The following is a 26,358-nucleotide window of genomic DNA, read 5'->3' as shown; positions in this document are numbered from 1 at the left end:
TCTTGGTTAGCCAGAACCATGTGATAGCTGCAGTGCAGCAGCCTCCCCACATTAAAAGACTCCATACGTCGGGTTCTTGCCAAAAGCAAGCAAGAACATACATTCATTTTTACTGCTCCACAAATTGAATAGTCCTTTTTAGCAAATTGCTATATTTAGGTTGCTCATATTCAGTACAAAAGCTGCAAGAACTTTGGACAATTGCAAGGGGTAAGGTCCTTCAATTGCTACTTTCTGAATCCCTGTACTGCCTGTCACACCATTCTGCAATTGCCTTTACTTATTACTTCAACTCAATCCCAAATTGAATTAACAAAGCAAAATGCATAACAACAGCAATAAACTACATTTTTAAAAAATTGACACGTGTGATGTTGTTTCATCATCAACACATACTCCAACAAGTACTGTCCCCTACTGGGGGCCCAAGCTCTGGGAATTCACTTTTACTCATATCTCACAACACAAGGTTGACAAAAGATGTAATAATCCAAATAGCCACTGGGGAGCGCAATTGTTCCAATGTAAGAGATTATGCTGTTCGTGATTTCTCACAAATGTATGCTGATTACTTTGATAAAATTCTCCATATAAATCAACTCTTGATTTCAATATTTCTTTATTCTAGTTTTAGTATATGAATTATAGTTCACCTGATCAGGCTGGCAATTCAAAAGAATGCCCTCAATTAGGGTGAACCTATTATGAATGGCTCTCTTTCTTCAAACCTCTGAAACTGAACTTGGAAACAAATGATGCAAACCTTCTGATAGCAACAATGGGAAATGCTGAAATGTTCACTGCTGTTGCTTATCAAACCCAAGAATGTCCCAACCAGTATTTAGTGGGAAGATTTTAAACACTCTGATAGGAGGAGTTACACTGTCTGAACCCCTCTAGGAATGTCCCCAGTGCTGATCATAGCATCAGAGATTTGGGATCCATGCCTTGCACTTACCCAGAAATATACACCAAGACAGTTCCTCTGTTAATCACAGTTATAATATCTGGATTGACAGCGGTCAACAATGCAGGCTGTGTCAGGTAAGGCCAAGTTCATCTATAGCTAAAGCTGAACAATTAACCCCTTCATCTCCTCATATCCCCCATACATCCTATTCCACCAAACCCCTATCACCAATTACTATCCATTTTGTCTTCACAAGCTCTCTTATAAAAGCTGAAATAAATACAAGAGCCAAATTTCCTCTTTGTCAGTGCAATTTCAGTCACCTTCATCCAAACCTTAGTGCCTAATTATTTTTATTTGTATTGAAACTGAACAGAATTAAATGACGTCTTTTATTAAATAGCACAATAATCAATCAAAACTGTTTACAAAACTTAGTTAAAAATTACGCAACACCAGATTATAGTCCAACGGGTTTAATTGGAAGCACTAGCTTTCAGAGCACTGCTCCTTCATCAGGTGGTAAAGGAGCAGTGCTCCGAAAGCTAGTGCTTCCAAATAAACCTGTTGGACCATAACCTGGTATGCGATTTTTAAGTTTGTCCACCCTAGTCTCCAAATCATGATTACAAACTTAGGAGTTGTTACTTACCAGAAACGCACGATAGTAATTACAAGTCTTTGAACGGTTAGAAGTGCTAAACAAAAACATGGCAACATGGCAAGCATCTTAAAGGGAGTTATTTCAGTTGGTGACCTGAAAAACAGGCGTGGCCTCACCACTCCTTCACCTTGCTGGACTGTCTTCTGGCTCACTGTTCCTCACTCCAAAGAGGCAAGGCTATACATTTAAATGCATCCAGCAGTCATAGAGTCATACAGCATGGAAATGAACCCTTCAGCCCAACTCGTCTACACCAACTAAGTTTCCCAAACTAAACTAGCCCCGCATTTGGCGCACATCCATCTAAACCTTTCGCAATCAGGTACCTGTCTTTTAAATGTTGTCAATGTACCTACATCTACCGCTCCCTCTAACAGCTCATTCCACATATGGATTACCCTCTGTGTGAAAAAGTTGTCCCTCAGGTGCCATTTAAATCTTTCTCCTCTCACCTTAAAATTATGCCCTTTTAGTTTTGAATTCTCCACCCTTAGGGAAAAACCCTATGCAATTCACCTCATTAGAGGTTCTGGACATTTGTAAATGCACAACTATTGGGAGGTGGGATATGATAGCATTGGTCTCAACTCAACAGTCTCATTTGCTACAGACAGTAGGATTTGAAACTAGTAAAATGGACATCTGAACTGATAACCCAGAGAATGCAAGCAAAAATTCCACTATAGCAGTCTAAGAGTTGAAATTCAAATCTAGAAGATCTGGAAATGAAGGTTAATATCTGCAGAAGTCATTCTGAAGCTCTAATGAATGAGAATCAACTTCTCAAGCCTCCCTTCATAACTAACTTCGTGACCTTAGCAATAGTCTCATGAATTTACATTACACATGTTCCATTACTTCTATAATCTTCCTACAATGAGTCCCTAAAATCTCAATTCCTCCATGTCATGGTCACCAATATGCCATGTTTATCTCTAGACTGGGAAAGCAAGTCATCAGACACACAGACAAAACACAGATGGATCAGAAGAAAGGAACAAGGACAGAGACACATAAAACAAATGTAGTATGTTGTCAAAGTAAAAGTAAGTCAATACAATTGTTATCTATGATTTAATATTTTTCTAATATTTCTCTTCCTTTTCTAGATGACTGACAATGAAGCACAATAATTCTCCCATACATATAATGTCATCAAATTTAGCATTTACAAGTGACAATACAGCACTGATACCATCTATCAGACATAATATATATTTTTCAAGCATCCTATTGAAAAGAGGAGATAATGAGAGAAACATCAAACTGACAGTGAAGCACTTTGTGAAGTTCATTGATGTATTACCCTATTGCATGTCTCTCCAATAGACGTTGCACCGGTATTGTTAATTTGCCCAGGAAGCGCTTTATGATAGGACGGCTCTTAGCAAACTTGTCCTTAACATCAATTTCAAGTACATCTGTGAGAAGGGCTACAAAAGAGTACTTCTGTAAAATAGAGAAATGTGTACCACATTAATTTAATTCAGCAGTCCCAATATACTTTGTCAATGCCCATTCGCTTCAGGTACAATCTGCTTTGTGTCAATGATAGCAGTATATTTTACCTCTCCTTGCCAAATGGGGTTTGTTGTGTTCGCCACTATAGTCGATCGTTTCTCCTGCCCATGATGAGCAAATGTAGGGAAAGTGCTCTTCTTCCCAGGCTGAATGGACATCTTTAGATATGGATCTGGATTGAAAAACATTCCCTTCTTGAGCCCAACGGCTCTGATATCTGTTTGGAAGAAGGGGATTACCAAGTTATAAACATAGCACAATTTCAATGTTAGATCCTGAAGTGGTCACAAGTATCCTGGATAATGCTGGACTCAAGTAAATGTGGCATGTATAAGTGGGACAATTTCCTGCTCTTCTTCAAATCGTGCCTTGGGATCTTTTATGTCCACCAAAGCGAAGGAGGATGATCAGTTAAAGAGATTACAGGAAAGACTGGTACAATTATACTTAGGGAAATATGGCACATTTAGCCCTTACTTCAGGACTTGCTTTTACAGACATATATAAATCTAACTTGATATTGTGGAGAAAAACTGTCTTCATCACTAATTTACAAGACAGACTCCCAAAAAGCCACCTTCTTGAGACAAACTCGTAGACATCTTCTACCTCAGGGATTACTTTTCTCAATTACTCTTCTCAATGAATGTGAAATTCAAAATTGCCAAACACACTTGTGTTGCAGTGATTATTCGTGATGTAATTTGGCTGCCATGTTTATACAGACTTCCACAGTGACATTACCAAGCTGTAACAGGACAGCCTGCATTCTGTAATGCAGCCAACTGTCCAGAAGGTTTATGTTCCAGATGTGAAATCATCACTTGCTTCTGGTTAACTTCTCATATAAATTAATACCTGCACCTTTTAAAATGTGGTCAGCTATTCAAGGTTTTTGTAAAGATTTGTAGCTTGGGTTCTGGTTGCAATTGTTGTGGGTATGTTCACTGAGCTGGGAAGTTGATTTGCAGACGTTTCGTCCTGTCTAGGTGACATCCTCAGTACTTTGGAGCCTCCTGTGAAGCGCTGCTGTACTGTCTCTTCTGGGATTTATTTGGTTTTGTTCCTGCTGCTGCCAGTTTCCAGTTCCAGTTGTTCATTGCAGTAGTTGGTATACTGGGTCTAGGTCAATATGTTTATTGATGAAGTCCACGGAGTCCGCGTCTAGAAATTCTCTGGCTATTCTCTGTTTGGCTTGTCCTATGATCAATGTGTTGTCCCAGTAGAATTTATGATCCTTGTCATCTGTGTGTATGCTACCAGGGACAGCAATACAAAAAAAACCAACACCAATCACGTACAAGACAAACGTAGCTTACAAGATTCCAAGCAACACTATAAAGGACAAACAAGCAGACAATGAGCAATCTGCATCCATGGACACCAACTCGCCACTAAACACTACAACCAGTTGTCCCTGGTAGCTGTACACACGGATGACAAGGACCACAAATTTGAATGGGAAAACACAACTATAATGGGACAAGCTAAACAGAGGATAGCCAGAGAATTTCTAGATGAAAGTGAGGACTGCAGATGCTGGAGATTAGAGTCAAGATTAGAGTGGTGCTGAAAATGCACAGCAGGTCAGGCAGCATCCGAGGAGCAGGATAATCGACGTTTTGGGCAGAGATGAAGGACTCCTGCTCAAAACGTTGATTTTCCTGCTCCTCTGATGCTGCCTGACCTGCTGTGCATTTCCAGCACCACTCTAATCTTGAGAGAATTCTAGAGGCATGGCACTCATCCATGGACTCCATCAATAAACACATTGACCTAGACTCAGTATACCGACCACTGCAACAAACAAACAGAACCGGCAACCGGAACCAGCAGGAACATAACCAAGTAAATTCCAGAAGACACTGTACAGCAGCACTTCACAGGAGGCTCCAATGCACTGAGGATGTCACCTAGACAGGGGACAAAACGTCTACAAATCAACTTCCCAGCTCAGTGAACATACCCACAACAGTGGACAACTATGTTTGCACTTGCAAATTTCAGTGGTAGATGTTCAGGATGTCTCGGGATTCCTTCTTGTGCTATGCCATTCATGATATGAACACACTTTTCCTCCAGCGATGAAAACAACAAATTGTAGAATTCTGACCTTCCACCGCACCATTAAAGAGTGCATGCAAGAAACTATGCACTATGTTTGTCAGGTTGTGTCAAGTTCTGTTTGTGATTGAAAATCGGATAATAGTTGTCAGAAAGACAGCTGCTCCACATTTCCTTGCCTCTCTCTGCTCTAAGATGTCACACAATCCAGTGTGGACTCTTCCAAAGGAGTGACAGCCCTGAAATTTGAGTGTCTGGACCTAGTTCGTCCCTTAAATTTTGCTGCTGCCGCTTACTGTAAGCACAGTTTGTAAGTTTGGCAAGATTTTCAATTATATATTTCATACGCATGCCAAGGTCCTGTTTTGTATGGATTGCTCCCAGCACAACCAATCCATTTTTGACTATTTACACTTCCCATTTGCACCCTACCCAGCACTTATCTCTCACTTGGTTTATCACCAGCTATTTGTTTGCTTGTCTATCCCTTTCTTTCTCCTTCTCTCTGTTCTGGACCCCGTCTCCATGTACTTTTTGCCTCCATCCTGTGATCAGCATAAATAACACCGTTTCCAAGCTATTTTCAGTTCCAAGTCAGAAGTCACATGACACCAGGTTATCATCCAACAGGTTCATTTTAAATCACAAGCCTTCAGGGGGCTGCTCTTTTGTCAGATGAAGTGGCTGCTGGACTCTCACCTGATATCCAGTGACTTCTGACTTGGTCCACCTCAGTTGAATACCAACACGTCCATGTCATTTTCAGTTCTGACAAAGGATCACTGGAAATGAAATGTTAACTCTATTTTTCTCTCTATAGATGCTTTCCAATCTGCTGAATTTCTCCAGCACTTTTTGCTTTTGTCATTGGTGTTAAGTTTCTTGAGTATTGTTAGAGCTGCACTCATCCAAATGGCAAATATTCCACCACACTCCTGGCTTGCACCATGTAGGTGGCGCACAGGCTTTTGGGAATTCAGGAAGTTACTCAACTCTAGCCCCTGACCCGCTCCTGTAGCCACAGTATTTATGTGATTGGTCCATTTCAATTTCTGCTCACTGTTAACCCAAGACATTGAGAGTGGAGGATTTAATGATGTTAATGCCATCAAATGTTAAAGGGAGAGAGTTAGATTCTCTCTTTTGGAGGTGATCACATGTACATGTTCTTTGTCATTTATCAGCCTTTATGCTGTCCAGGCCTTGCTGCATGTGATATATTGAATTTAATGTGTTTTTCACAAATCCTTGACGTGTATACACAATAATAAAATGTTAAAACAGCAGTTAGAAAAATCAATTGAAAATGGTTAAAATGCACATTAATAACATCCAAATGATCTTTATTATCAAATAGTATGTTGGCCTTGGAATGAAGGTGCATCTTACCCGATAATATGAATTTGACAAGTTTTCGACTGTTCTGACCATCAGATCCACCTTCCCCCAATTCACCTCCTCCAGCCTGTAAAACAAATACCTCATTATCTGTTGGCCTATATAAAAGGGTGTTATTAATATATCCACTATTTTCAGTCACTGCATTTTAGAGTTTTTTCAATCTACAAGCTGAATATATTCTTGTAACAAAGAACATACATTAAATTGAAAACAATTTTGCTAGCATGAACCTTCCAGCTCAGCGAGCAAACTTACATCCAGAACCTCAACCTGAGCTACAAATCTTCTCAAAACATGCTATCATAAACCAATGAAAGATATCAAACTGCAATATAAATGAAATCTATTTCCTCTCATTTGATTCAGATTTATTCAAAACAGCCGGAGAATTAACAATGGCCCAGCTGAAGGAAGAAGAGAAAGAGGGAGATGTGTGTAGGTAGGAGAAAGTGAGGATTGCAGATGCTGGAGATCAGATTAGAGAGTGGTGTGCTGATTCCTGATGAAGGGCTCTTGCCCGAAACGTCGATTCTCCTGCTCCTCAGATGAGTGTAGGTACCTGAGTGGGTAAAACACAATGAATCCACATACATATATTTTTAAAATCTCATAATTTGATAAAGGATGGTGAGGAATGAAATGCTTTTCATTTCAGCCAGCAGCTCATAGCTGCACGTCTGATAATTGTCCCACACCCGTGGTTTCTCTGAATAAGGTTTGTCAATATGGCTTTATGCCAGCAAGGGTGAAACTGCTGAAACTCATTTCACATAAACAGAAACAGTAGGCTGAACAGGTTTCCTTTCCTTGAGAGTGAAAATGTGTTGCTGGAAAAGCGCAGCAGATCAGGCAGCATCCAAGGAACAGGAGAATCGACGTTTCGGGCATCAGCCCTTCTCCTTTCCATGAGACTTGGGTAGATTTTACTCCTAGCCACCACACATAAAAGGCAACTGTACCAACCAATGGTATATATCATGCCAGATTTTAATACTGATTGCATTATTTTAAATGCAGTTTAATATCTTATGTTAAATTATTTTAAACATAGTATGACCTGTTCAGATGACAATTCTATTCTCAATAAAACTTAAATTGAGTTCGAAAAGAAAGCAAGAAAACTGCTAATTGGAATAGTTAAGAAAAAAAGATTTCACGAGTAGCAAAAAAGTGCATCTGTGGTTTAAAAAAATTATGATTTGGAGATGCCGGTGTTGGACTGGGGTGTACAAAGTTAAAAATCACACAACCCCAGGTTATAGTCCAACAGGTTTAATTGGAAGCACACTAGCTTTCGGAGCGTCGCTCCTTCATCAGGTGATTGTCTAAAATTGTGTTGATGAGTATATAAAAGAAAACTTGTAAAAATTAGTATGACCTGGCATGTACATGTATTGAAAAAGGAACACGGTAACAGTTGGAAAACAGTTCGTCCCTTCAGGGATGAGACATAAGAACTAAAATTGGGAAACATAGAAACGGTAGAGTCATTGAAAAGATTTTTTGTACTTGCAGTTAGAGTAGAAGAGAAGAAAAGCACCTAAGAATAGTAAAAAAGCTGAGCTAAAGGAAAAAAATTGAAACATTCACGAGCTGTACAGAAAAGGCATGAGAAAGCTCATGGGACTCAGGCTGACAAGTGCCCTGGATCTGATGGTTTGCATCCTAAGGTTTTAAAGGAAGTGGATGTGGAAATTGTGAGAGCATTTATTGTAATATTTAAATATGCACTAGGTTCTGCAAAAGTCCCAGCAAATTGGAAAACCACAAACTACATTATTCAAAATGTTTGCAGGTAAAGGGATGGCTGGAAAATGGGAAGCCTTCAGAAATGAAATAACGGGAGTCCAGATAAAGTACATTCCTGTTAGGGTGAAAGGAAAGGCTGGTAGGTATAGGGAATGCTGGATGACTAAAGAAATTGAGGATTTCATTAAGAAAAATAAGGAAGCATATGTCAGGCATAGACAGGATAGATTAAGTTAATCCTTAGAAGAGTATAAAGGCAGTAGGAGTATACTTAAGAGGGAAATCAAGAGGGCAGAAAGAGGACATGAGATAGCTTTGGCAAAACAAGTTAAGGAGAATCCAAAGGGTTTTTACAAATACATTAAGGACAAAAAGGTAACTAAGGAGAGAATAGGGCCCCTCAAAGATCAGCAAGGCATGCTTTGTATGGAGCCGCAGAAAATGGGGGAGACAGTGGTTAGCACTGCTGCCTAACAGCATCAGGTCCCAGGTTCGATTCCAGCCTTGGGTGACTGTCTGTGTGGAGTTTGCACATTCTCCCCGTGTCTGCATGGGTTTCCTCCAGGTGCTCCGGTTTCCTCTCACAGTCCAAAGATGTGTAGGTCAGGTGAATTGGCCATGCTAAATTGCCCATAGTGTTAGGTACATTAGTCAGAGAGAAATGGGTCTGGGTGGTTTACTTTTTGGAGGGTCGGTGTGGACTTGTTGGGTCGAACGGCCTGTTTCCATGCTGTAGGGAATCTAATCTAATCTAATTTAGTCATTCAGTACACATGGCTGATTCCAAGTCTGTACAAATTCAGATCCAGCTACTTAGGTTAGTAAGGATGACTACATCTATATCATACAATAGAACCATAGAATCCCTCCAGTGTAGAACCCAGGCCATTCAGTTCATTGACTCCACACCAGCCCTCTGAACAGCATCCCATCCAGACCTCCCATCTATCATATCCCTGTAAACCTGCATTCCCCATGGCCTATCTGCCCGGACTGTGGGAGGAAACGAGAGCACTTGGAGAAAACCCACACAGACACAGGGAGAATGTGCAAACTCCACACAGACATGTGTCTGAGGGTAAAAGTGAACCCGGGCCCTGGCACTGCTAACCACTGGGATAACATGCCACCCATGGAAGGTGTTTTTACTAAATTCCTACTAGAAAGCATTTGTGAATACTCATTTGATCTTCTTAGACGATGAAAATCAATGAGGTAAAAACAATGACTGCAGATGCTGGAAACCAGATTCTGGAGTAGAGTGGTGCTGGAAAAGCACAGCAGTTCAGGCAGCATCTGAGGAGCAGTAAAATCAATGCTTCGGGCAAAAGCCCTTCATCAGGAATACAGGCAGAGTGCCTGAAGGGTGGAGAGATAAATGAGAGGAGGGTGGAGGTGGGGAGAAAGTAGCATAGAGTACAATAGGTAAGTGGGGGTGGGGATGAAGGTGATAGGTCAGGGAGGAGGGTGGGGGAAGGTAGCAAAGAGTACAATGGGTGGATGGGGCTGGGATGAAGGTGATAAGTCAGAGAGGAGGGTGGAGTGGATAGGTGGAAAGGAAGATAGGCCAGTAGGACAGGTTATGGGGATGGTGCTGAACTGGAAGTTTGGAACTAGGGTGAGGTGGGGGAAGGGGAAATAAGGAAACTGGTGAAGTCCACATTAATGCCCTGGGGTTGAAGTGTTCCGAAGTGGAAGATGAGGCGTTCTTCCTCCAGGCGTCGGGTGGTGAGGAAGCGGCGGTGAAGGAGGCCCAGGACCTCCATGCCCTCAGCAGAGTGGGAGGGGGAGTTGAAATGTTGGGCCACAGGGCGGTGTGGTTGATTGGTGCGGGTGTCCCAGAGATGTTCCCAAAAGCGCTCTGCTAGGAGGTGTCCAGTCTCCCCAATGTAGAGGAGACTGCATCGGGAGCAACGGATACAATAAATGATATTGGTGGATGTGCAGGTAAAACTTTGATGGATGTGGAAGGCTCCTTTAGGGCCTTGGATGGAGGTGAGGGAGGAGGTGTGGGTGCAGGTTTTGCCAGGATGGGAGGGTGGGTTGTAGGGGGTTTGGACCTGTCCAGGTAGTCACGGAGGGAACGGTCTTTGCGGAAGGCGGAAAGGGGTGGGGAGGGAAATATATCCCTGGTGGTGGGGTCTGTTTGGAGGTGGCAGAAATGTCGGCGGATGATTTGGTTTATGCGAAGGTTGGTAGGGTGGAAGGTGAGCACCAGGGGCGTTATGTCCTTGTTACGATTGGAGGGGTGGGGTCTGAGGGCGGAGGTGCGGGATGTGGATGAGATGCGTTGGAGGGTATCTTTAACCACGTGGGAAGGGAAATTGCGGTCTCTGAAGAAGGAACTGTGGTGGAACTGGTCCTCCTGGGAACAGATGCGGCGGAGGCGGAGGAATTGGGAAAACGGGATGGCATTTTTGCAGGAGGTTGGGTGGGAGGTCTTCCTCTCCTGACGTCCCCAACAGTACCCTTCCACCGACACTCTCATTCGTTTGGCCGAACTGGTCCTCACCCTTAACAATTTCTTCTTCGAATCCTCCCACTTCCTCCAGACCAAAGTGGTAGCCATGGGCACCCATATGGCCCCCAGCTATGCCTGTCTCTTTGTTGGCTACGTAGAACAGTCCATCTTCCGTAGGTACACCGGCACCACTCCCCACCTCTTCCTCCGCTACATTGATGACTGCATTGGCGCCACCTCATGCTCCCACGAGGAGATTAAGCAATTCTTTAACTTCACCAACACATTCCACCCCGACCTTAAATTTATCTGGACCATCTCTGACACCTCCCTCCCCTTCCTGGACCTCTCCATCTCCATTAATGACGACCAACTTAACACCGACATTTTTACAAACCCACCAGCTCCCACAGCTATCTGGATTACACCTCTTCCCACTCTACCTCCTGCAAAAATGCCATCCCGTATTCCGAATTCCTCCGTCTCCATCGTATCTGCTCCCAGGAGGACCAGTTCCACCACAGAACACGCCAGATGGCCTCCTTCTTTAGAGACTGCAATTTCCCTTCCCATGTGGTTAAAGATACCCTCCAACACATCTCATCCACATCCCACACCTCCGCCCTCAGACCCCACCCCTCCAACCGTATCAAGGACAGAGCCACCCCCCACCTGCCCCCCCCACCCCCCCACCCCCCCCCCCGACCTGCCCCCCCACCCCCCCCACCCCACCCACCTACCAACCTTCGCATAAACCAAATCGTTCGTCGACATTTCCGCCACCTCCAAATGGACCCCACCACCAGGGATATTTATTTCTCTCCCCACCCCTTTCCACCTTCCGCAAAGATTGTTCCCTCCGTGACTACCTGGTCAGGTCCACGCTCCCCAACAACCCACCCCCCCCCCGTCCTGGCACCTTCCTCTGCCACAGCAGGAATTGCAAAATCTGCGCCCACACCTCCTCCCTCACCTCCATCCAAGGCCTTAAAGGAGCCTTCCACATCCATCAAAGTTTTACCTGCACATCCACCAATATCATTTATTGTATCCGTTGCTCACGATGCAGTCTCCTCTACATTGGAGAGACTGGACGCCTCCTAGCAGAGCGCTTTTGGGAACATCTCTGGGACACCCACACCAATCAACCACACCGCCCTGTGGCCCAACATTTCAACTCCCCCTCCCACTCAGCCGAGGACCTGGAGGTCCTGGGCCTCCTTCACCCCGCTCCCTCACCACCCGACGCCTGGAGGAAAAACGCCTCATCTTCCACCTCGGAACACTTCAACCCCAGGACATCAATGTGGACTTCACCAGTTTTCTCATTTCCCCTTCCCCCACCTCACCCCAGTTTCAAACTTCCAGTTCAGCACCATCCCCATGACCTGTCCTACCTGCCTATCCTCTTTTCCACCTATCCACTCCACCCTCCTCTCTGACTTATCACCTTTATCCCACCCCCATCCACCCACTGTACTCTTTGCTACCTTCCCCCACCCTCCTCCCTGACCTATCACCTTCATCCCCACCCCCACTCACCTATTGTACTCTATGCTACTTTCTCCCCACCCCTACTCTCCTCTAGCTTATCTCTCCACCCTTCAGGCACTCTGCCTGTATTCCTGATGAAGGGCTTTTGCCCGAAACGTCTATTTTACTGCTCCTCGGATGCTGCCTGAACTGCTGTGCTTTTCCAGCACCACTCTACTCCAGATGAAAATTAATGTACAATATTGCAAACCTTCCCGAGAGAAAGCATTACAGAATTTCTGAACTCTGAGAAAAGCAAGATATTGTGCAGGTTACTCAATGCATCATTGCTGATCAGAATTCTGAACAACTGCCACTATTTGATCCTTTATTTATCTGAAGCTTTGTAGTTTCCAAATAACAATCTCATCTAACTATAACAGTGTTTAGTTCAGTTTATTTCTGACATAAAACTTCCAGAATGACAGAAAGTTACAATTTTCACTTTATTCAGCAGGACAGGGAGGTATAATCTGACTTAATACTCAACACGAGATAAACGCAAAGTGTTGCTCTATCTAACGACCAAAACAGAGTTTCACTGAGTCGGTGAGAGAAACTAAACATACGATTTCCTTAATGAAGCATTCCACCAGCGTTCAGGAATTTCTGATGTTCTGCATTTTTGAACATACAGGGATCATCTATATATTTTATAAATTAAAATCCATAGCTGTCAGTGCAGAATATGATTTGTCCTTTACTAATTGGCTTGACACAAAAATAGACGGAAAGACAGATTGTGAGAGGGATGCAAACAGTTTACAGAGAGATATTGATACGTTAAGAAATTTGGCAAATGGAGTATAATATGGGAAAATGTGAAGCTGTTTATTTTGGAAGGGAGAACAAAAGGAATTTCGGATATCTGGTCAGCAAAGATGAGTTGGACCAAAGGGTCATTTCCACGATATACATTTCTATGACAAAATATTATATCAATGGAAAAAAAACTGCCCGGAAGCTGCAACACAAAGGGATTTGCAGGTACTTGTGCACAAAATACAGAAAGCTAGTACAGAGATGCAGCAGTTAATCAGGAAGGCTAATGGAACATTGGCCCTTATTTCAAGGGGTTTGGAGTTTGGAAGCAGGGAAGTTTTACTGCAACTGTACAAGATGCTGACAAGACCACGTCTATAGTACTGTGAGCAGTGTTGGTCCCCTTATTTAAGGAAGAAATTATTTAATTGAAGGCAGTTCACAGAAGGTTCTCTACAATAATACCCAGCATGGAGAAATTGCCTTATGAGTAAAGGCTGAACAGTTTGGGAGATAAGAAATATGAGAGGTGATCTCCTTGAAATACATAGGATTCTTAAGGACACCAAGCAGAGAAAGTCAACTTCATAAATAGAATATAAGGAAATGTTGAGGAATAGCTATTCCATTCACAGGCTGCTTCTATCCCACCCTTGCTGTATTAACATGCTTGTTTGGTATTAGAAAATGAAAGATATGTAATACTGAAGAATGTTTAAAATTTACAGAATGTATTTGTGAGAAAAATAAATAATTGCATTAATTTTTCACTTACATCGCATGAAAATTTAAAAGACATAATTTGAACATACTTGAGAAAGTCCACAAAAAGGAAATTCCATGTTTAAAATTTCAAAGGTCTCATCCTGTGTCATTGGGATGCAATACAATCACACCCAGTAACCATGGTGCCAGCACTGCTCAGTACTAAAAGGTTATGTTCATTCTTCCTGTTTATAACATTACTTAATATCCACCTTTTCCAAGTAATTATCAAAATATTCCACAGCCTTCAATTTATTACAATTCTGTTGAATTCTCTTGACTCTTCTTACTTTGGATAAACAACAGAATTAAAGGGATATATTATTTTCTTTTTGAGGGTGCAAGGTGATGGTTTGTGGTTGGAGGCACAAGTACAGGGAAAGGATGCCTGTCCTCAGCCTCAGTGACCCTCGTATGAGGTTGGAAAAGCTCAGTATGAGTCCCCTATATTGTCACTGCTTAATGTATGAATCAGAAAAGCATCAGACATCAGACTTTCTCTATAATCAAACAACCTGACAACACTTAGTTCTGGACAGTCTGAAGAACTTCCAAAATGTTGGCAACACTCAGATGTGGAAGCAGCATTCCCATTTTTGACGGATCCCATTTTCACTGGTAAGGAAATGGGGGGTGGGTATAATTCACACATATGGCAACCCTGAACTCAGTGGGGCCACTTGAATCCAGCGCTGAGTTTGAACAGACCCAAGTTCAGCTGCTGTGCGGGTCTTAAACTGCATTGTGAGAGTCACGAAGGTATGAAGTAGATATAAAGGTTATATAAGGTAAATGATAACCACTCTGACGTAAAGTCATTTAAATCCCTGGCCCTTGAAAAATGAAAAAAATACAGACTTCTGCTGTCTGTATTCTGGCAGTTTTGATAGCTGTTGTTGAATTTTCTCTCATGGCACTTTCAGAATATTTGGCTGATTTAAAAACCTTCAATTATATCAACAGGGAATTCTGAATTCACAGCTGGATTGGTCATTTAAAAAGCTGTGGGATATGAATATAAACTTGTTTGTTTTTAAATAGGAGATTAATCACTTAATTAACTTTGAAAAAATTATTTGCAATGGGATTTTGTGAATGTGAATTGTTTATTTTCCTGTCTGTGAATTGAAATCTGTACTAGAATTTTTGAAGATTGTTTTACTTCATCTCCACATGACTTGAGTTGAATACCATGCAAGTTAAATGGGGATATGAAGGACCAAGGAGGTGAGTCAGGGGTGAGGGTTAGAGAGCCTAAAACTGTATAATATAACTGAAACAAAGTCCCAGAGAAATAGAACAGGCCTTCTAACCAGCCCACCCCTGCACTTGGCCAGCCGCTTGGCTGGCTATGCTCTGCAGCCAGGGCTGGCAGGCCTGAGGTGTTGCAGAGAAAAGATCACAGCATTCAGAGATCTTTGTTGCAACGCAAGTGAGGTGATCATGGAAACACCCTGAATAAAGCTAGCCCCTTCAGTGGTGAAAATCCAGTCCACCGAGTACAAAAAGCAAGGGAGCTTTGAAGAACCATTATAGAAAATTGTTTTGCCCTCAGCTAGAATATTGTACCCGATTCTGGGTGCCTCACATTTACGAAGGAAAGATATTATCTCTTTAGAGAGAACGCAGAATGGAGTTAGGAGAATGCTTCCATTGACGACAGACTTCAGTTGTACGGATGGATTGTTTTGATAGAGGTTTTCAAAATCTTCAGGGCTCTACACAGAATAGATTGAAGGAAATGATTCCCATGGGTAGAAGAGTGAAGAACTACTGATAGAACTGATTTAAGATGATTTGCAAAGGCATCAAAAGACAACATTACGAAAAACTTTAATACACAGCAAGCGGTTAGTATCTGGAATACGTTCTTTAGAATCTGGTGAAGACAGATTCTATAAAAGCTTTAAAAGGTTACTGAATAATCATCTCGAGAAAAGATTTGTAGCAGTATAAGCAAAGGCTGAGAGAGCTAAATCTCTCTTGTAGAAAATAAATGCTGTAATCAATATATAAATTTTTTTTTCTCATATTTTATTTCATTTTGCCACTGCCTGCTGCCCCAATCTTAACATCTGATAAGGACTTGACATTTTCACATCACAGTGCAAAAAGGGCCAAATTGGTATCCTATTACATTGTCTAAAGATTTCTGTTTTCTAGAGCAAGAGAAGGATATAGCTTAGGTACCTTGTAGTACACATAGCATCCAATTTCTGCATCCCCACTGCTGAATATACAGACTAAAGTAATTCCAACTGCAGCTGAGCCAAACCCAATGCCCACTGAGACTATAATTAACAATCAAAATGACAAGTCTTTGGAAAAAAATAAAGACAGTGCACATATTGACCTTCATGGTATTTGCAGCCCTTTCACAGAAACATGTTCTGTTACCATTATAGCAACACCAGTAACCTTATAGCACCTTTAATGTAACAGCGTGTCTCAAGGTATTTCACAGGAGTCACATAAAGTGATATTAAATCAGATGACCAAAGCCTGGTCAAAGAAGTAGATTATGAGGACAGATTTAAAGGAAAAAAGGTGAGGTAGAGAGCTCTAAGGTGAGTGATCCAGAGTTTGTGGCCTAGGAGAAGCAATTAAAATCAGAGACGCACAAAAGACCAGAATTACAGTAGCAACCTCTTGGACGTTGAGCTGGAGGAGATTAGAGTTAAGAAAGAAAATGCCAAGGAAGAATTTGAAAACATGACTGTGAATTTTAAAATCAAGATGTTACTTGACTACGAGCAGGTCAGTGATCACAGGGATGACAGTGGATAAGATTCAGTGAGAGTTAGACATAGGTAGCAAGGTTTTGGATAACCAGAAGATGGAATAGTCAAGTTTAAGGGTAATCAAGGCATGAATGACTATCTGAGCAGCAGATGAGGTGAGACAAAGGTGAAGTCAAACCATGAAAATAGATGATTTTAATGATGGTACCAACATGACACTGCAAGCTCCATTGGAAGGCAAATGTGACATCATCATTGCAAGCAGAATGACCGAATCTTTGACCGTTTCCAGGAAGACGGCTGGAATCAGAAACCAAGCAACTGAGTTTGCAACAGGACTGAGAACAATAATATTTATTTGAGGATATTTCTACTCATCCAGTACCAAATGTCAGATAAGCAATCTGATGATTAAAATCTTTGAAGAAGTTAAGAGAGTTAGTCATGAGGTACATCTGAGTGTCATCAACAATTATGTTGTAAAGACTTTTTTTTTAGATTACCTACAGTATGGAAACAGGCCCTTCGGTCCAACAAGTCAACACCGACCCTCCGAAGAGTAACCACCCAGACCCATTCCCCTACATTTACTGAAGCAACTAATACTATGGGCAATTTAGCATGGCCAATTCACCCAATCTGCACATCTTTGGATTGTGGGAGGAAACTGGAGCACCCAGAGGAAACCCACACAGATACGGGGAGAAGATGCAAACTCCACACAGTCTGCCCAAGGTGCGAATCAAACCCAGGTCCCTGGTGCTGTGAGGCTGCAGTGCTGACCACTGAGCCACCATGCCGCCACTGCCAAACTAAATGATTGGTTCCTGTGTAGCTGAACAGCTTGTGGGTGTGAATAATATTACCAGAATCCATCAGACTCTGCGAAGGAGTGGTGATGTGTCTGAGCAGTAGAAAGTACCTGAGGCAAGCCAATTTATTTTCCCGCCAGTTACTGTAAGTTGTCACTATTAACCAATAAATTAAGAGACCTTATGATTTGTAAGACAGTTGTTTTGTACCTCCTGCAAGAAATGTATCTGAAGAAGAGAGATTGAAGAATAGGAAATCCTTATTAGCAAAAGGATCATCACCTAGTAAGCTGTATCAGTGTTAAGGACACTCCACCTGTAAACAAAAGGTGATTTGGTGACTGGATACTGGCCTATGTGGAGTTATTTCAGGTAGGGGATCTTATAAGGGGGTTAGAGTTTCAACTATGAGAGTTATATGTCAACACTTCATAATTTAATATATTTGCCTGCAGCTAGAATCTACCTACTTGTACTGAATAGTAATTTTTGTTAAGAACGGATACTTGTACCATGTTTGCGATCAATCTGGATCTATAAAGACAGATAAATTGAGGACTTCTGTGTATTCTGATAAATCTTTTGTGACAACTCTAACAATGCCAGAACTTGATTTCCAGTCCGAAGTGACAATGTGAAAATAAGTGCTGTGCTTTCAGAACTGGATCATGTCATTCAGAGCCAGCATGTGGAGGAGAAATGTCAGAGGGTAAAGATTAGATCCTGGGGAGACATCAGCGCTAACAGTGTAAGAGAGGAAGGGGAGTTAGTGGCAAGTTAGGGGTTACAATGAGATAAATAGAAATAGAACCAGCTGACCACAACCCCGGCTAGCTGAATAGCAGTGGAGAGAGCATTGGAGGAGGATGATGTGGTCAAATAGTCAAAGAAGCTGTGGATAAAAAGTTTACCTTTGTCATTTGGGATTTTGATAAGAGCCAATTCATACTGTAGGGATGGAAACCTGAATGCAGGAATTCAAAAATGGAGTTCCACTATAGATGAGAATGGACGACGGAGGTGACAACATATTCAATGTCCAATTTTCTGTTGAAGGATTTCATCGATTGAGATTCACAGTGCATGGTCTGCCAAGGCTCGGAGCAACTTTCCTTACACAACCTTCTGCTCTTCATTTTGTTAATTATGCAACAGAATTCTCAGGAAATTGCATGTTTGGAGAGGCTGCTGTGGTCTCCCAGCTTTCATGCTTGTGGTGCTGTATTTAAAACCCAGCTACACCTTACATCAGAAGCTGCAAATGAGGAATGTCCCCTCACTCTATGATGTTTGAGCCTCAACATGCAGCAAATGAGCCAGATGAAAGGACAACTTGCTCCCATTTTTGCTGACAGGGACCTGGGGCTGATGGTGGATCCAGTGAATGAGAGGAGGGCAGTACTCTTTGCAGCTGACTGCCAGTGTACACACATACTGTAGCCTGGATCAGTGCTGTGTCCCAGAGGAATACAAGCACTCAGCAGTGTGGGAAGAAGGTCAATAATCTCTGCACTCAGCAAAGATAGATGCCACCATCTCCTCTCTGCTACCTCACATGCACATGACCACTACTCACTCTAACTCTGCCACTGTGCACATCTCTCCCCAAAGCTCATAAACTGCAACTCTGACTATTGCATGCACCATATCCTCCTAAGAGCTCTCACTCACCTCATCCTCCTCCTGCCCTTCTGCCAACCGTGCATCCTACTCACTCACTGTGCACAACTCAATACCTCTCCTGTTCATGCATCACCACAAACTGCATTTGCATCCACTTCTGTCATCATTCAATCCTTCCCTTGGTCTCATTGGCAGAAATGCTGGCCCATCCCTTGGACGAATGCCTCAACAGCACCCTGACTGACCTACCTGTAATCCCCACAACTGCTTACACTGGAGTGTCTGTGGTTCGAGCTAAAGATTGATAGGACCAAGTGCCTAACTGACTGTGCCAACCTCATGGATTGGAATCAGATGAGATTATTGACTGACACTGGTAGTGCCTCTGATTGATTGCAGTCCCCCATCAACCCATGAGGGACTTCTGCCCTTTGACTCTCATATGTCCCCATTTGCATGACGCACATGGAGTATGTTTGCCTCGTAAATTGTTGGCACATGCTGCAGGCGTGACATTGACAGCATGGAGCTGCACAGTGATATGTTTACCCCCTATCTGACTGACAGATTCACTGTTCAGTGCTCCCCACTGTCACAAGCTGCCTACCTCTCCCATCTCTGCTCAAAAATAATGCAAGCTACAGAGGCTGGCAGCCTTGAACTGAACACTAAAGACACTGTGCACTAAGAAAGCAATATGATCCACAGAGAAGGGAAGCCCATATGTCAGTGCTGACGTCAAATCGTGTGCTAAGAAATCATTGTTAAGTACACAGAGGCTAGCAGCCTAAAAGGAGCAGTGAAGGGAGTGAGCACTAAAAAAGCAAGCTACGAGTCATCAGGTGCATCCTGTCCAGGTATATTCGATATGTGTGCGTTTTACTCAAATGTAAGAAATCTGCGAGGAAGCGGGGTAAGCATGCTGGCCTGCTAGTAAGACTGAGACTACACAGTTTCAAGATGCCCCTTGCTAGTTCACTCTTAGAAAGTGTACAATCTCTGGAGAACAAGATGGACAAACTCAGATCATGGCTCAGCTTCTAACATGAACTGCAGGATTGCTGCGCACTCTGCTTCACAGAAACCTCGCTCAACCCATCCATTCCCGGCTGCGCACTTCAGGCTAATGGATTTTCTATCCGTCATATGGACCGTACAGCGTCCTCGGCTAAGACAAAGGGTGGAGGGGTTTGCTTTTTAATCAACAACTTGTGGTGCACAGACATTGCAGCCCTGGGCAGCCATTGTTCCCCAAACCTTGAATTCCTCACCATCAAATGCCACCCCTTCTATCTACCACAGGAATTTACCGCTGCTATATGAACTGCTGTGTACATACCACCACAAGCAAAGCTTGAGGAAGCTCTGGATGTGATGTGCTCCACCACTAATACCATGGAGACAGAACACCCCGAGGCCCTGTTTATTGTAACTGGCTACTTCAATCAAGCCAATTTAGATTAGATTTCCTACAGTGTGGAAACAGGCTCTTCGGCCCAACCAGTCCACACCAACCCTTCAAAGAGTAACCCACCCAGACACATTTCCCTCTGACTAATGCATCTAACACTACGGGAAATTTAGCATGGCCAATTCACCTGACCTGCACATTTTTGGACTGTGGGTGGAAACCGGAGCACCCGGAGGATACCCACGCAGACATAAGGAGAACGTGCAAACTCCACGCAGACAGTCGCCCGAGGCTGGAATCGAACCTGGGTCCCTGCTGCTGTGAGGCTGCAGTGCTAACCACTGAGTCACCGTGCCGCCCCTTTAAGGAAGGTGTTGCCCAAATACCCGCCACAGGCCCGAACATTTTAGGCCACTGCTACACCACTGTGAAAGGTGCCTACTGCTCCATCCCCCACTCTCATTTCGGGAACTCCAACTACAATGCCATGCTTCTTCTCCCAGTTTACAGGCAAAAGCACGAGCAGAAGACCCCTCGCGGATACAGGTCTAGTACTAGTCAGAGGAGGATCAACTCCGGTGCTGTCTGGAGTCGGCAGACTGGGCCATGTTCAAACAGCCCACAGGTATCTTGGACGAGTACGCCACCATCGTCACAAACTTTATCAGCAAGTGTGTGGAGGACTGCATACCGAGGAAGTCAATCTGGGTGTTCCCCAACAGGAAACCCTGGATGAATCAGGACATACAGAAACTGTGATAAACCAGGTGCGAGGCCTTCAGATCAGGAGACCCTCTCAAATATAAGGAATCCGAGTATGACCTTCACAAAGCCATTAAGACAGCCAAGGACCAATGCCAATACAGACTAGAGGTGCAGACAGACACCCGGCGACTATGGCAAGGACTGACTGACATCAAAGGTTCTAAAAAAAGACAGTACACAATAGCAGACGATGACATATTCCTCTGAGATCGTCTCAATGCCTTCTACGCTTACTTTGAGCAGAATTTTGACGGAGAGGTAACACCTATTCCGACAACTCCTGACGAACCTATACCAACAGTCACTGCATCAGAGGTCAGATCAGTTTTCCTTCATGTGAATCCAAGAAAAGTGATGGGACCAGGCGGAGTACCAGGCCATGCACTCAGAGCACATGCAGATTAACTGGCAGAGGTCCTCTTGGACATCTTCAACCTCTCCCTGCAGCAAGCCACTGTCCCTGACTGTTTCAAGAGGGCCAACCTCATCCCTGTGCCAAAGAAAACTCATGCAGCATGTCTCAGTGACTACTGCTCAGTGGCTCTAACTTTGGTGGTCATGAAGTGCTTTGAAAGACTGGTCATGGCATAAATCAACTCCAGCCTCCCTACTACTCTTGACCCACTCCAATTTGCGTATCGGACCAACAGATCTACGTCAGATGCCATATCACTTCCCTTCACTCCTCCAGAGAACATCTTGATACCAAGAACAGCTACGAAAGAATCCTACTCATACTCTCAATTCAGCCTTCAACACTACTATCCCCTCGAGACTGATTACTAAATTTAATGATCTCAGACTAAGCCCCACTCTCTGCAACTGGATCCTCAGTTTCCTGACGCACAGGTCACAATCAGTGAAGATTGGCGACAATATTTCAATCTCACTAACACTCAACATTGAGTGATGCGTACTCAGGGGTGCGTACTCAGCTCCCCTACTGTACTCACTGTATACCCATGACTGCATCACCAAATACCAGACTAATGCAATTTACATCACCATAGTCGGTCGAATCTCAGATGGCGACGAAACAGACTACAGACGGGAGGTGGAAGACCTGGAAAAATGGTGCACTCAGAACAACCTAGCTCTCAATGCCAGCAAAACCAAGAAACTTATTCTTGATTTTCGGCAGGCTGTTATTCATGCCTCCCGACATATTAACAGCACAGAAGTGGAACGAGTGGAGAATGTCAAGCTCTTGGGAGTTGTCATCAACAACAAGCTTTCTTGGACTCTTCATGTGGATGCACTGGTTACAAAGGCCCAGCAACATCTCTTCTTCCTCAGGCAGCTGAGGAAATTTGGCATGATGGTAAATACGCTTGCCAACTTTCATAGGTGTGCCATCAAGAGTATTCTGCCTGGATATATCACTACCTGGTATGGTAACTCCATTCAAGATCGGAGACAGTTACAGAGAGTGGTGAGCTCGGCCCAGACAATCACAATGGCCAACCTCCCATCTATAGAAGCCATCTACCAGGCCCGCTGTCAAGGAGAGGCTGTGAACATTCTCTAAGATCCATTCCACCCTGGCAATGTTTGTCTACAACCTGTACCATTGGGAAGCAGATAAGAAGCCTGAACACAGGAACCAGCCAGTTTTGAAACAGTTTCTGCCCTACTGTTGTTAGAATACTAAATGGACACACAGACTCTTGACATTCGCCTGTACCTGTGTTTTTGTTTTTGCTGCTGCTTACCTATTATTTACTTATCTATGCTACTTAACTATGTGATCTGCCTGTATTGCTCGCAAGACAAAGCTTTTCACTGTGCCTCGGTACACGTGGAATAAATAAATTAAATTAAATTAAATTCCTGCATGCAAAGTGACCTCGCAGAAACTAGCAGTTCATGGGTTTCCTGAGCTCTAAAGTAAAGTGTCATTAAATCTTGAGTGCTGCCTGAGTTGATCTGATTGCAGGCGTGATGACATGGTAAGGTTTGTGGTTTGGTGAACCATAATCGAAGGTTTAATAAAGATGGTGTCCATGGAGCATGCAGGGATGTTGTTCTGATGAAGCAGTTGGATGATGGCCAAGACATTCAGCAAGCTGCATTTGTTAGGTAGCCCCTCTGACTTACACATCAGAATTTGCACTGTCTATTCTCTTGGTGAAGGCGACAATAATTGGAAATGGCATTTAAATAAGGCAAGTTGGGGTTTTAATTAATGCATGAAAATAAGGTCGTTGAGCAGCTCAATGGTTAAATTCTGCTGTTGTAATTTATGGCTCGAGGGGATAATTGCGAAAACTTTTCTTGGATGTCATGAATCAGATTTCACATTCTCACATTATTTTCCCATTTTTCCTACCCATGCAAAACCAAGGAGAGGAAAACACCACAAAATAACTTTGGAGATGAAAAGAAGGTGGAGTTGAGATGGGAGTTGACAAGAGCTGTGAGGTCACCACATGTTTGTTGAGAAAATTTGTGATGAAGGCAGATTGAAAGCAATGAGGGACAGCACCTGAAGAATAAGAATCATTTACGATATTTATTAACATGGAGACCAAGAAAAGAATTTTGGGTGATAAAAAAAATGAAAACAATTAATAGGCTTGCATTCATAGCACCCAACAGACATCTCAAAAGCTTTCTACTACATTTGAGCTACTTTTGAATTATAGTCATTGTTGAGATGCAAGAAACATGCAAACAATTTTACACACCAGGGGAGGGTGTCTCTAACCTGAAAAATTCAAAACGCTCAAGTTATTGGAACATTAAAATCTTGAGGGCTTGGGAGTGATCACAGAGATAGGTAGGAGCAAGGTAATAGAGAGATTTGAAAGCAAAGATAAGGATTTTAAAATTGTATGCTGTCAAAGCTGGAGCCATCAATGGTCATCAAGTACAGGGTGATGGGTGGATGGGAAGTACAGCAAGTTAGAACTTAAACATCAGAGCTTTGGAAGATGGAAATGAATGCTGAGTTTTTGGATGTTGTTGTAAAGGGGTAAATTGCTAGCCAACTTGCATATTAATAACTGCATGCACTTTCCAAACTCCCCAACTTCCTTTACTCTCCTAATCACACTTGCAAGTTTTTCCCCACACATTCATGGCAATCCTTTTGCTTTTGAACAGCAGAGTTATACTCAAATCAACATGATATCAATTTCTCTCCCCACATATGCTGCCAAGACCTGCTGAGTATTTCCAGCACCAGCTGCTTATATGTTAGATTTTCAGCATCTGCAATATTTGGCTTTTATTTCTGTGTTAGTAAATATTCTACTTACCATAGCACCTGGATTTTTTACTGTAATACATGGGGTGGTGGCTCGCAGTGCTCCACTTACACCGTGATAGTATTTAAAGCAGATCTTAGTTTCAGCTGAGGAACAAAGAGAGGAAATGTGGATAAATATTATCAATGAAAAAAAAGCTTGTCGAATCAGTATTCAATTTTTGGAAATAATGTTTGAAATATATTTCTGTGAACTGGATACAATTCTCGTCACTAATATCATATTCACCTATTGTGGAATCATGTGACATCAATGAGATTATCAATCTAACATTTCTATTACTTGTCTCAGGCTTCAACCACCAGAAGCACATGGCAGAATTCAGAAGTAAATGGCACACTGTTTATGTAATAATAAATGTGAATGAATTTAACTTCATTTGTAGCCTGTGCCCAGTTTTTCAATGCATCCTCCCAGCACTATTCCAACTGGTGGAACAGAATTAGAACATTTCCCTGACAAACAATGGAACAAATCACCCATTTTCTGCAATATGATTCTGTGAAATAGCAACAGAGCAGAATTATACTTTTTAAAGTAACTACCACATGAGTATGCTTACGTTTGTATCAATAATGTAAATAAGCAAAGCATTCTGAAAAAATGGTCTCAAACTGAATATGAATGAATATGAACTAGTCCTTTCCACTTTCAGACCTGCTGTGCATTTAACACAAACCACAATATTCTCAGTTTATCTTTTCATCATCACATTTTCTACATATTTCCAGATTCTCCTTTACAAAATCTAACCATGATTTTGCAAGGGTATGAAATACAAAGAATCATCTCTCAATTTATCCATTCAATCAGATTTTATGATGATTTAACAGAAATTCTTATACTGCATGGAAGAAGAGATGCTTTATATCACCTGAAAGCAGAGTACTCTCTTACATTAATTCAGTGACATAAAGGGACAAGTTTTGTTTGAGACAAATCAAATTAATTAATTTTTGCTTTTGGAAATTATACTGTGCAGTAATATAGTTAGTCATTGATTGTTCATGCAAATATATTCAAAACGGACTGGTAAACAATGTGCTCTAAATATTCATCCAGCTAATGAAATTCAGACCAATGTCAGTATGGTGCACACTCACTTAGATCCTTTCTTCAGCCTATATATATATATTATATACCTCTGATGTGTACATGCTCTCTACTTCATACCAGAACTTCATTCTTTTGTTTGTTTATTGGTGACAGCTTAAAATGTACACAAAATCTGAGTACAGAAATTTCTAACCCATTATTGTTCTCCTTTATTTCTGAAGAAAAATACAGGGAGATCTAGCCATTTGGATATAGAACTGGCTTGAAGGTAGAAGACAGAGGGTGGTGTGGAGGGTTGTTTTTCAGACTGGAGGCCTGTGACCAGTGGAATGCCATAAAGATGCTGGGTCCACTACTTTTTATCATTTATATAAACGATTTGGATGCGAACATAGGAGGTATAGTTAGTAAGTTTGCAGATGATACAAAACTTGGAGGTGTAGTGGACAGTGAAGAAGTTTACCTCAGACTACAACGGGATCTTGATCAGATGGGCCAATGGGCTGAGGAGTGGCAGGTGGAGTTTAATTCAGATAAATGCGAGGTGCTGCATTTTGGGAAAGCAAATCTTAGCAGGACTTATACACTTAATGGTAAGGTCTGAGGGAATATTGCTGAACAAAGAGAACTGTGGACTGCAGGTTCATAGCTCCTTAAAAGTAGAGTCGCAGGTAGTTAGGATAGTGAAGAAGGCATTTGGTATGCTTTCTTTTATTGGTCAGAGTATTGAGTACAGGAGTTGGGAAGTCATGTGGTGGCTGTACAGGACATAGGTTAGGCAACCTTTGGAATATTGCATGCAATTCTGGTCTCCTTCCTATTGGAAGGATGTTGTTCAGAAAAGGTTTGCA

General features: G+C 42.4%; 1 protein-coding gene across 2 annotated transcripts in view; it reads right to left on the bottom strand.

Annotated features, from left to right (window-relative positions):
• Positions 1-26,358, bottom strand: part of hecw2b (HECT, C2 and WW domain containing E3 ubiquitin protein ligase 2b) — a 338,435-nt gene that overhangs the window by 140,472 nt on the left and 171,605 nt on the right. For both annotated transcript variants that reach the window (XR_011961647.1, XM_072578957.1), the window contains exons 4-7: positions 24,443-24,537; positions 6,549-6,624; positions 3,143-3,312; positions 2,881-3,023 (exon numbers count right to left, since the gene is read on the bottom strand). Coding sequence is in view for 1 of the 2 variants with exons in the window: in XM_072578957.1 (XP_072435058.1) it covers positions 2,881-3,023; positions 3,143-3,312; positions 6,549-6,624; positions 24,443-24,537 (484 nt within the window). In the remaining variant the exon portion in view is untranslated. The remainder of the gene's footprint in view (positions 1-2,880; positions 3,024-3,142; positions 3,313-6,548; positions 6,625-24,442; positions 24,538-26,358) is intronic.

The sequence above is a fragment of the Chiloscyllium punctatum genome, chromosome 10, assembly GCF_047496795.1.
Source record: "Chiloscyllium punctatum isolate Juve2018m chromosome 10, sChiPun1.3, whole genome shotgun sequence".
In the NCBI taxonomy this organism is placed as follows: Eukaryota; Metazoa; Chordata; class Chondrichthyes; order Orectolobiformes; family Hemiscylliidae; genus Chiloscyllium; species Chiloscyllium punctatum.
The sequence above is the reverse complement of the archived record's forward strand: the minus strand, read 5'-3'. Positions and strand labels throughout refer to the sequence as shown.